Below are 12,572 nucleotides of genomic sequence, written 5' to 3'. Positions count from 1 at the left end.
ACCGGACATTACCATCACTCCAGCATCCACCATCACTGTCTTCTCTGGTTTGTGCTCTTGAGTGAGAAGGGAAAGTCACTCCAATGTAGACATTCAGACATCTTATATAAGTGAAGGGCGCAGATACCGTATTAATATCCACTAATACGCATCAGGACACTTTTGATCAGGTAATGTATGTGGAGTTCCTGCAAAAGCTAGAATTTTTTCCCGTTACGCTCAAACTCTTAATTCCATTTTGAATGACCAAATTGAACTGAGAAACAAAAAATATATTGAAAATTTTTGGGTTATCATCTTCTGAAGGTAATAATAGTCAGAAGCCCCAGTTAGTTGGAAATAAATCTACAGATTTGCAGGTTAGTGATGTAGTGCTAACCGTTGTTCATGATCATTTGTAGTTTTGTTTCGTGTGTTCCCTGGATAATTGTCTGTAATTTGCTTGCATGCAATCTCTGCATGTCTAAGCATTATTTATAAATATTATAGTTTTGTGTAACTCTTGCTGTTAATAAAGATTTAAAAGTATTGCTTGTATTTTTTGTAGCGGTTTGATGGTAAAATAACTGCTACGGAGGGGTGGAACAGCTGTTGTTACAAATGTCAGGATAATGATGGCTCTCTCACTTAGGCATTGTGGGTTTGAAGGGTTCGCAAGGGCTACTGGAATCTTTCAAGAGGTGAAGGTGGCTGCAGCAAGGCAGAAAGTGAGCATGTAAACTGTTCACTACTTCAACAAGTTGCAGCAGTTACAGGTGCACAGCCTCGTCCAGTGGTGCAGTCTAGTACCATCCTACAGGATCCACATTCCACAGATGTGATCAGGTGTCGATCTTGCATTCTATGGTGGCATGAAGTGGTTTCACAAGGACAAAGGTAGCTGATCCCCCAGTAGTGCCAAGGTCTTGCATAGCCGGTGTACCTTGAAATTAGTGTCAGATGGAAAGAGCTTATGTTGTTATACTGCTGTCAGGACAGCTGTGTTCCTCTCAGCCAAGGAGAGTGTCAGGGACTGGCACATACGCCATGGAGTGTTGACCAGGAGGGCAGTAGTTTGAACCTTGTGCCATCTGGCAGCTGCCTGCAGCAGGAAGAACATTAGTGGCATTGCGGTGGCAGCCAACACACAGCAGACACTTAATTTCAAGTCCAGCTATGTTGACACACCACCTGGCTGTGTGGATTACTTTTATACAAGACTAGGCAGTCTTGTAGCAATTGAGATTGCATATGCAGCCCATCAAGAGCTAACAAAATTGGCTCAGCAACCGGGTCATGATTGCGGATCACGTGGTTTTGTGGAGGTGAGCTTGCGAGTGTTAGTGAGCATTCGGATTTAATTATCGGGCTCCAGCTTGTGTCCACACCACTACATTCCTCCCCTGCTAAAATTATCTGGCACACTTAGTGGTTAAAAGTCTGGCAGCAACAAGGTGGTGGTTCTTACAGTTCATACTTTACAAAACACTAGTCCAGAGACAAGTTCTAAGCTTGCAACTGTATGTCTGTTCTCTTTGTTCCCATATTTATTATAAAATTGTTTTCATGGTTCCACCTTTGTGGGCACAGGCACAACGATCGTTCTCTCTCTCTCGCTCGTTCTCTCTCTCTCTCTCGCTCGTTCTCTCTCTCTCTCTCTCTCGTTCTCTCTCTCTCTCTCTCTCTCTCTCGTTCTCTCTCTCTCTCTCTCTCTCTCTCTCGTTCTCTCTCTCTCTCTCTCTCTCTCTCTCGTTCTCTCTCTCTCTCTCGCTCGCTCGTTCTCTCTCTCGCTCGCTCGTTCTCTCTCTCGCTCGCTCGCTCGTTCTCTCTCTCGCTCGCTCGCTCGTTCTCTCTCTCGCTCGCTCGCTCGTTCTCTCTCTCGCTCGCTCGCTCGTTCTCTCTCTCGCTCGCTCGCTCGTTCTCTCTCTCGCTCGCTCGCTCGTTCTCTCTCTCGCTCGCTCGTTCTCTCTCTCGCTCGCTCGTTCTCTCTCTCGCTCGCTCGTTCTCTCTCTCGCTCGCTCGTTCTCTCTCTCGCTCGCTCGTTCTCTCTCTCGCTCGCTCGTTCTCTCTCTCGCTCGCTCGTTCTCTCTCTCGCTCGCTCGTTCTCTCTCTCGCTCGCTCGTTCTCTCTCTCGCTCGCTCGTTCTCTCTCTCGCTCGCTCGTTCTCTCTCTCGCTCGCTCGTTCTCTCTCTCGCTCGCTCGTTCTCTCTCTCGCTCGCTCGTTCTCTCTCTCGCTCGCTCGTTCTCTCTCTCGCTCGCTCGTTCTCTCTCTCGCTCGCTCGTTCTCTCTCTCGCTCGCTCGTTCTCTCTCTCGCTCGCTCGTTCTCTCTCTCGCTCGCTCGTTCTCTCTCTCGCTCGCTCGTTCTCTCTCTCGCTCGCTCGTTCTCTCTCTCGCTCGCTCGTTCTCTCTCTCGCTCGCTCGTTCTCTCTCTCGCTCGCTCGTTCTCTCTCTCGCTCGCTCGTTCTCTCTCTCGCTCGCTCGTTCTCTCTCTCGCTCGCTCGTTCTCTCTCTCGCTCGCTCGTTCTCTCTCTCGCTCGCTCGTTCTCTCTCTCGCTCGCTCGTTCTCTCTCTCGCTCGCTCGTTCTCTCTCTCGCTCGCTCGTTCTCTCTCTCGCTCGCTCGTTCTCTCTCTCGCTCGCTCGTTCTCTCTCTCGCTCGCTCGTTCTCTCTCTCGCTCGCTCGTTCTCTCTCTCGCTCGCTCGTTCTCTCTCTCGCTCGCTCGTTCTCTCTCTCGCTCGCTCGTTCTCTCTCTCGCTCGCTCGTTCTCTCTCTCGCTCGCTCGTTCTCTCTCTCGCTCGCTCGTTCTCTCTCTCGCTCGCTCGTTCTCTCTCTCGCTCGCTCGTTCTCTCTCTCGCTCGCTCGTTCTCTCTCTCGCTCGCTCGTTCTCTCTCTCGCTCGCTCGTTCTCTCTCTCGCTCGCTCGTTCTCTCTCTCGCTCGCTCGTTCTCTCTCTCGCTCGCTCGTTCTCTCTCTCGCTCGCTCGTTCTCTCTCTCGCTCGCTCGTTCTCTCTCTCGCTCGCTCGTTCTCTCTCTCGCTCGCTCGTTCTCTCTCTCGCTCGCTCGTTCTCTCTCTCTCTCTCTCGCTCGCTCGTTCTCTCTCTCTCTCTCTCGCTCGCTCGTTCTCTCTCTCTCTCGCTCGCTCGTTCTCTCTCTCTCTCTCTCGCTCGCTCGTTCTCTCTCCCTCTCTCTCGCTCGCTCGTTCTCTCTCCCTCTCTCTCGCTCGCTCGTTCTCTCTCCCTCTCTCTCGCTCGCTCGTTCTCTCTCCCTCTCTCTCGCTCGCTCGTTCTCTCTCCCTCTCTCTCGCTCGCTCGTTCTCTCTCCCTCTCTCTCGCTCGCTCGTTCTCTCTCCCTCTCTCTCGCTCGCTCGTTCTCTCTCCCTCTCTCTCGCTCGCTCGTTCTCTCTCCCTCTCTCTCGCTCGCTCGTTCTCTCTCCCTCTCTCTCGCTCGCTCGTTCTCTCTCTCTCTCGCTCGCTCGCTCGTTCTCTCTCTCTCTCTCTCGCTCGCTCGTTCTCTCTCTCTCTCGCTCGCTCGTTCTCTCTCTCTCTCTCGCTCGCTCGTTCTCTCTCTCTCTCTCTCGCTCGCTCGTTCTCTCTCTCTCTCTCTCGCTCGCTCGTTCTCTCTCTCTCTCTCTCGCTCGCTCGTTCTCTCTCTCTCTCTCTCGCTCGCTCGTTCTCTCTCTCTCTCTCTCGCTCGCTCGTTCTCTCTCTCTCTCTCTCGCTCGCTCGTTCTCTCTCTCTCTCTCTCGCTCGCTCGTTCTCTCTCTCTCTCTCTCGCTCGCTCGTTCTCTCTCTCTCTCTCTCGCTCGCTCGTTCTCTCTCTCTCTCTCTCGCTCGCTCGTTCTCTCTCTCTCTCTCTCGCTCGCTCGCTCTCTCTCTCTCTCTCTCTCGCTCGCTCGTTCTCTCTCTCTCTCTCTCTCGCTCGCTCGTTCTCTCTCTCTCTCTCTCTCGCTCGCTCGTTCTCTCTCTCTCTCTCTCGCTCGCTCGTTCTCTCTCTCTCTCTCGCTCGCTCGTTCTCTCTCTCTCTCTCGCTCGCTCGTTCCCTCCCTCCCTCCCTCCCTCCCTCCCTCCCTCGCTCGCTCGTTCCCTCCCTCCCTCTCTCTCTCTCTCTCTCTCTCTCTCTCTCTCTCTCTCTCTCTCTCTCTCGCTCTCTCTCTCTCTCCCGCTCGTTCTCTCTCGCTCTCTCTTCGCATAGGGCCAGTCACTGGCTAGTTCTGTTAAACTATGCACACGTTATGTGACATGGACACTAGTATAATTCATACATACTACTACACTTTAATTCCAATGATTACTTTTGTCTATATCATATACACTTCAGTTTATAGTCCACTCACTGTTTCATGCAACTTTTTCTATTTTGTCATTCTGAGTCTGTAGGTAACGCTAGTCCATAGAACATAGTTTATGACTTTTTGCCAATTTGACAGCAACATTAAACCATATCATTCATAATGGTGGGAGTTTGGGGATCAAGAATTGCATTATTAAACTACATACCCACACTTTCTCATGAGCTTTCTCCTTCACTTTCACTCTTGTACTTAACCTTGAAAACATATCACTTACCCTAATCGAGTTATCACACTTAGCAAAATGATCAGCATGTTTCCAGACTAAACTAAGCAAGCTAAGTTTCCACTATGTGTATCACATTACCACTCATTCCTCGTAATTAGACATCTCATTTAGAAGTTCTTTTCAACTATTTCCTAGTTACTACTTCAACTTTAACAAAATGTCTCCTTCATACTCCTATGTAAGCTTCTTGCATGAATGACATTTTCTGTGTTTTTCATCTTGGCATTCCTAAATGTATTAAAGCATAGGTGTACCTGATAAACAAACATTCAGATGAGTTTAACCTCATTTATTCATAAAAAGAAGTAATCGGTGGTAGTCACTGTTATATTGCACATAAGAATCAGAAGACTATCACTTAAAACTTAAACTGTACTTTGCCCTGTGAAAAACCTTTCCAGTGTTTGCTCCGCAATCCCCCTAACATATTCATCCACGGACACTTTCACAACTAAAGGCCGTGTCCTTTAATGAAGCTCAACTATACTAGGAAATTCTTTGTCACCATAATGCCCTAATATACCATCTTCACCATAAATCCTCAATACTCAATAATAAATCTCAGTATCTCAATTCAAAGCTTCCCGAGGGACTAGTCTGTTCTATTGTGCTGTGTCAGCTCCTTGATATCAATGACTTATTTAACCACAAGTGCTTTCCCAGCCACACCCTGTCTTTTAGTAAATCTATGTTACTCCATAAAATTTCCTAGTACCCGATGCATGCTCCCTTACACTGATTGTGACAGTCATTCTAGGCAGCTTTTCTACTGCCATGTGCACTGCGTCTTGGCACAACTGGAGTAGTTTGATGTATGCAGGACCAATCATGTCTACACTGGTCTATCATTTACATAACGGTCTCCTACTTGTACTTCCCTGTACCTTCCCAACATACACTCATACAGTGGTATCGGAGCAGTAGTCTGATACACAGTAGTGGGGTGTTTCTTTCCCCAAGTGCTTCTGCAAAGGAGTGAACTATACCTTTGTATTTTACTGTGTAGACTAGTGGTTAGCAAATTACTGTTCTGTTTCTTCAGAAGTCTTCGTGCATATCCTTGTGTGAGGTGGCTTCCTAGCATAATTTTCCAGCCATCAGACCACCACATCATGGCACTGAGTTTAAATCTCATGATGGTACGGCATATTATTTGGATCAGTGCATTCTAGTTTGCATACTTATCTCATACAATAGCTTTCGGTTAAACAGAGTTTCTAGTAACAGATAATTTTAGATACATCCACTTCAGTAGAGAAATTTGTTTCCATTTAAGAGTTTGTCATGTCAGGGCATAGTGAGAAATCTGCAGAGTGTTTTTAGTATTTCCGGCTGGTGCTCAAAGTTGTGGCAACATTGGGGCACTGGGAATGAGACCTGCGACACCATTGGTGTCATTGGAAATCCCTGGCTACTTGGGTCTCACTACATCTTCTGATAAGCAACATCTGGCCAGTCTCTCCTCACTTGAAGAGTGTGTGGCAGACAGTGGTGGGTTCGCGTGTCACTGGGTGAAAGGTGAAAGAGGAAGCAGGTCGCGTGGCTGGCTCCTATGCCTTAGCAGCAGGTACAAGGTGCTACCCAATGTTGTTCATAACTCTTGAGCCAGCACGAGATGCCTTCCCTGTTGGGCCAGTGGCCAATCTTCCTCTCCAGTACAGACAAGTGCAGAGGGTGGGTATGCTTTTCATTGGGAGTTCCAATGTTCTGCAGGTGATGGAGCCCCTCAGGGAAATAGCAGGAAGGAATGTCTGTGTGCACTCAGTATGTTCACCGGGAGTCTTGCCTGTGATGCAGAGGAGGCCATGCCTGTGGCTGTGAAGTGCACTGAGTGCATAGAGTGAAACATGTTGTTGGCATGAATGATGCCTGCTGCTTTGGTTCTGAGGCCATCCTCGGCTCCTTTCGGTGGTTGGCTGATTTGGTAAAGGCAAGTGGCATTGCACACAGAGTGCAGTCTGGGCTGTCTGTATGTAGTATTGTACCCAGGTTTGATTGCGGTCCTCTGGTTTGGAGCAGAGTGGAAGTTCTAAACCAGATGCTCAGACCTTTCAGTGATGGTATCGGATGCGAATTTCTCGATAATAATTTTACTGATCATCCTGTTGTAATAGGAGATGACTTCAACTTGCCAAAAAACTTGTGCCAGACACAAGAATTTGTGTGACATTGTTCTGGATTACTTTGAGCAGATAGTTAAGAGAACCAACTCGTGAGGTTAGTGTCTTAGGTCTTCTGGCAACAAACAGACCTGAATTTAAAAAAATCAGTTAACTTAGAGGAAGGTATTGGTGATTATAAGGGTGTTACAGCATCTATGATAGGGTCTGTCAATGAATGTTAAGAAAGATAGGAAGATATTTTTGCTTAGTAGGAGTGACAGGATACAAATTTCAGAGTATCTGAGCAGTTTGCATCAAATTTTCGGTGAGTATGAAGATGTGAGAAATGAATGTAAAATATTCAAAGGAATCGTGCAATATGCCATAGACAAGCATTTTCCAAGTAAGGTCTTGAGGGCTGACAAAGACCCACCATGGTTTAATAGCCGTGTTAAAAAGCTGCTACGTAAAAAAGGAGAACTTCATCCCAGATTCAAGTGAAATAAAAACCTAGCTGACAAACAAAAGCTGAACAAAGTGAAAATGTGCATAAGGAGAGCAATGAAAGAAGTATTCAATGACTTGGAAAGTAAAACTTCGCAACCGATCTGAGGAAAAACACTAAAGAGGTTTTGGTCATGTGTGAAATCAGTAAGTGGGTCAAAATCTTATATTTATTCACTCAGTGACCATACTGACACACAAATGGAAGATAAGAGGGAAGGCCGAAATACTGAAGATGGTCTTCAGAAATTATTTCACCGCAGGACATTGTAAAATGGTCCCTCCTTTAAACTATTTAGGTAATTGATCGCAGAATAGAAAAACAACTAAAATTGTTTAATAGTGTAATGGCATCAGGAGCAGATGAGATGCCTGTAAGATTCTACAAAGATTATGCGAAACAACTTGCTCCCCTTCTAGCAGTAATTTATCATAGGTCGCTTGAGCAACAAACCAGGCCGCACAAGCAACAAAGGTTACCTAGTGACTGGAAGAAAGTGCAGGTCATTCACATTTTTAAGAAGGGCTGTAGGACAGATGCACGCAATTATAAGACCTATATCGTTGACATCAATTTGTTATAGAATTATGGCCTTCACCAAGAAGAGAAATATCCTCTATAAAAATAGACATGGATTCCGCAAACAGAGATCCTGCAATACTCAGCTCACTCTGTTCCTCCATGAGAGCCACAGCGCTCAGGTTGATGCCATGTTCCTTGACTTCAGGAAGGATTTGACACCGTCTTGCAGTGCCATTTAGTGAAAAAAAATACAAGCTTATTGAGTATTGGAGCGGATTTGCGACTGGATTCAAGGCTTACTTGCAGACACAGCTCAGCACGTCACTTTAATGGAACAAAACTGCCAGATGTAAAGATAGTTTCCAGAGTACCCCAAGGAAGTGTGATACGACTGTTACTGTTTACAATATATATATAAATTATGAAGTAGAGAAAGTCTGAAAGGCTGTTGGCAGATGATGCGGTTGTCTGTAACGAAGCAGCAATGCCAGTAGATAGAAACAGTTTGCAGAATGATCTCCAGAGAATTGATGAATGGTGCAGGCTCTGGCAGTTGGCCATGAATGTAAATAAATGTAACATATTGTGCATACATAGGAAAAGAAATCCACTAATCTATACCAACACTGTTGATGACTAACAGAAAGCAGTATCTGCCAGATATCTATGAGTAACTATCCATAGTGGCCTTAAGTGGAATGACCACATACAACAAATAGTGGGAAAAGCAGATGCCGGACTCAAATTCATAGGAAGAAACTTAAGGAAATGTAACTCATCCCCGTAGGAAGTCGGTAATAAGGCAATTGTTTGATCGATTCTTGAATATTGTTCATCTATCTAGGATGCCTACCAGATAGGACTGGTAGAAGAGATAGAGAAGATCCAGTGAAGAGCTGCAAGTTTCGTTATGGAGATGGTCAACAACCTCCATTGGCAAACATTACAGGAGTGGCATTTTGCATCACAAAGAGATTTACTATTCAGATTTGCAGCACACTCTGGGAAGAATCAGCCAACATGTTACTTCCCCCCCCCCCCCCCCCCCCCCCCCTCACATACATCTCCCCTAATGACGGAGAAAATTCGAGAAATTGGAGCCAGTATAGAGACCTACTGACAGTCATTCTTCCCAGGTGCTATTTGTGAGAGGAACAGGGTTGGAGGACTCAGTTAGTGGTACAAAAAGTACTCTCTGCCACACCATTAGGTGGCTTGCGGAGCATGACGTAGATGTAAATGAAATGGGAAAAAGGGGTTGGACACAGAACCAGGAAAAGTAGAAACAAGGAGCCAATGTGTGGTTGTGATGATGACATGCTGCTTACTTACTTGCATAGTGGACAACTGTTGCATCTTTGCCAGTCCCTCTACAGTAACCAGAAAGGAACAATTCAGCAAGTGGGTGGTCGCACGGACCCCGTTGGGCACCAAAGTGTAGCAGGTCTATACTGCAATGACTGCTGTGGAAGGCTGGAAGAGTCATTATTGTGGTGATCAAGAGGGCAAAAGGCTCTCACGCAGACATTGTGGGTTTTGAAGGGTTGGCAGGGGCTACACTAATCTGTTGGAGGTGACACTGGCTTCCCCAAGATTGACATGTGTATGTAAACTCTGTTACTCCAACAAGCTACAGCAGTTACGGGTGCAATCACTCATATGGTGGCACAGCCTGATGTCAACTACCATTGTCAATTTTCTTTGGCTGTGTTCATATGTTGATCTTGTGGCCCACAGTGGTGAGAAGTGGCGTCAAGAGGACGGTGGCGGCTACTGCCTCAGTAGTTCTAAGGCCTTGAATTGTCTGCATATCTCGGTAGTACTGTGTCAGATGTGATAACCTTATATTATTGTTAGCCTGCTGGCAGTGTTGCTGTAGCTCCCCCTGCAGAGGTGAGTGTAATGTTGAGTAGGTGCCCTGTGGTTCAGTGGTTAGTAGAGCATTATTCCAACCCTCATACCATATAGCAGCAGCCAACCCACAGCAGATGCTGATTCATTGCACAATTCAGTTGACATACTAATCTGTATGGCTTGCTTTTGTACTAGACAAGACAAGTTTCGTTGCAGTTGAGGTCATTTTCATGGTCCATAAAGTGCTGTCAAAATGCCTTGAAATGCCCGTTATTGCCCCAGCACCTGGGACATGATTGCAGACTGCTGGCACTGTGAAAGTGCTGAAGCTGCACAGTGGGTGTCTATAAGCATTTGAAACTCGGCACCAGGTACTGGCTTGTGTCCACACCACTGTGTTTTACTACAATTTCCAAACAGTATTTTGCTAGAAATTTTTCGTATTCATGAAGTTCGTACAATAGGTGCTTTGACTGAAACAAGTTACACATTCAAGAATAAATTAAACAGCAGCTTAAGTTTTACATGACATCATTCCTACTATTTATCTAATCTGTGGAACGGAATTAAAAAGAAATATTATTCTTGGTTATTGTTTCTGCAAGCAGTTTAAAGATACATACTTAAAACCTGTAATAATGATTTGCCAATTTTTTTGTGGTGTGATTGGATATTTTATAAATAAGAACACACTGTACTACTAGACTTTCAAGCTGGTCTGAGTTATATGATGCAGTGGTTGAGCAGCTGATCTCACATTTGGAGGAACAAGTTTCAGAGCGCTGTATGAATACCCACATTCTTATTTTCTGTGGTTCCCGTACATCTGTTAAAGAAAATGCTAGGATACCTCTATTTGAGATAACATGGCAGCCTTTTTCGCCTTTTCTCATCCACTCAGAGTTTTTCTGTCTCGAATGACCACATTATGACCCAGATATTACAACCTAATATTTCTTTCATCTCCTACCCTGATTATCTTTATATTTTTACTGTTTATTATTGTCTAACTTCCTGTAAATAAGTATTCTCAGACTTTGGAAACAAGTTAATTTCGAATCTGAAAGCTCTTCTGTTACCATATTAAAATATACACGAAAATCGTTTCTCCCCACTTGCCGCTCCCCCCCCCCCCCCTCTCCCGCCATTTTTTTGTACTTTGTTTCCTGCCTAATGACTCTTTATTATTTCTCCTCACTTTGACATCACAACCACCAAATATTACTTTTCTTTTGCCTCTTCCTACTACAATACTCCTCGTACTACTACTACTACATTTTTGTAGAGTTGGTTCAGATATGTAAAAATGATGTTATACAAATATGTTTATAGTGTCTGTCTACCCACACACCAGTATTCTGTGTATCAGTTTCTTTGAAAGTAAGTGATCTTTAATTGGCCTCTAGTTATTGATACTTCTTTTTACTGCATAAGCCCAAATGTCCCAGTGTACTAATCGAGTTAAATTTGCTATCCAAATATCCTTTGAATGGTAAGTTCTGACATAGATGTCATCTAAAAAACATAATATTTACAGTGAGGTATAGTCTAGATTCGAAATGACCTACTTGTACAACTTAATGAGCAGCATGCAACATAAGAGATAGAGATACGAGCCTGAGTGGTTTTTAGGCAGTTTTCCCACTTATATGGGCAAATTCAGTTCCTAAAGTATGATACACAAGCTGTTGAAATACAATAACACACAGAACGTAGTATATAGATTGACTGACATAAAAGATTATACCTAACCACAAAGTTAAAATAAGATAAATTTGTGAAATAGACACTGTGTGAAGGGGGTATGTAGTAGGAAAGAGATGGTCTGGATTGGAAACAATAAAACTGTTAGCTTCATACTATAAGACAAACTAGTCTGCATGTACTCTGTAAAAAAGTGATTATTTTGCTTTAGTGTCTGCAATGTTACACATGGAAAAAAGCTCCTTTTGTTAAGTGGACAGTGTTTTTTCTGAGTGTATTAGTATGTTGCTTGTAATTGTTACTGTTAATAATGAAATACGTAAGTAAAAATACCTTGCTTTATGCTAGGTATTGATTGTGATGAAGCCCGTAATGAGGAAGAACGAATGATGTTGGAAGATGCTAAAGCTTGGCTCAATAGTGGTTTCTTTGATGATGAACCACATCCAAAAACTGGTGCAAGAGCATTGCATGTTGCTGCTGCTAAGGGTTACATCAAAGTTATGAGGTAAGGTGGAAAAAGATTACAAAGTTGTTTTTCCATAGCACCCAAAACTAAATTTTTGAATGGAATAATTATAAGATATATTAAAATACTTCTATATTTTACTAAGTGAGATGATATTAAGGTTTAAGAGTTACAGGTGTGAAGGGATTGTTAAGAAGATAGGGCAACAGAAGGATAATTGTTTGAAAACACATTCTTGTTTGACTTTGAATCACATTTTAAGGTGATAGTCAATCCAACGGTGTGTGGAAATTGAAATTATATGTTGGGTATAGTGTTGTTAGCACTACATCTGCATCTGAAATCTGTAGGCCAACTTACGATTTGTGGTGGAGAGTACTTCTGATGACAATATCATAACCCCCTCCCATTCCATTTGTGAATTGTGAGTGTGAATAATGACTATCAGCAGACTTCCATATGAGCTTTAACTTTACTGCTTTCCTCATTGCAGTCAGTTTGAGAGTTGGATGTGGGAGGGAGTCTTCTAGGAACAAAAATTTCAAAAAATTGATTTTCTTTTTCTAGTGTTTTGTGGCATTTTGTGGGGATAACTCATGATTGAGAAAAGTGTTTTTGCACGGAAGCATGCAATAAGGATAATGTGTAGTGCCCACTCTAGAAACTTGCGTAGACAACTCTTTAATCCCTTCACTGCTATGGATGTGTCTCATGCTACGCTGTTACCCAGTTGCTGTGAATGTGTGTGTGTGTGTGTGTGTGTGTGTGTGTGTGTGTGTGTGTGTGTGTGTGTGTGTGTGTGCGTGCGCCACTTGGGTTCTCCTGCTCTACTGTGGAGAAACTATGTCACTGCTGCAGACG

The 12,572-nt window shown here is 44.4% G+C and overlaps 1 protein-coding gene across 24 annotated transcripts in view; it reads left to right on the top strand.

The window, feature by feature from the left end:
• Window positions 1-12,572, top strand: part of LOC126268007 (protein phosphatase 1 regulatory subunit 12C) — a 319,893-nt gene that overhangs the window by 109,446 nt on the left and 197,875 nt on the right. For all 24 annotated transcript variants that reach the window (XM_049973411.1, XM_049973403.1, XM_049973415.1 and 21 more), the window contains exon 4: window positions 11,591-11,750. In XM_049973411.1, the coding sequence (XP_049829368.1) occupies window positions 11,591-11,750 (160 nt within the window). The remainder of the gene's footprint in view (window positions 1-11,590; window positions 11,751-12,572) is intronic.

This window comes from Schistocerca gregaria, chromosome 4, assembly GCF_023897955.1.
Source record: "Schistocerca gregaria isolate iqSchGreg1 chromosome 4, iqSchGreg1.2, whole genome shotgun sequence".
In the NCBI taxonomy this organism is placed as follows: domain Eukaryota; kingdom Metazoa; phylum Arthropoda; class Insecta; order Orthoptera; family Acrididae; genus Schistocerca; species Schistocerca gregaria.
This window is presented reverse-complemented; position numbering and strand designations above follow the sequence as displayed.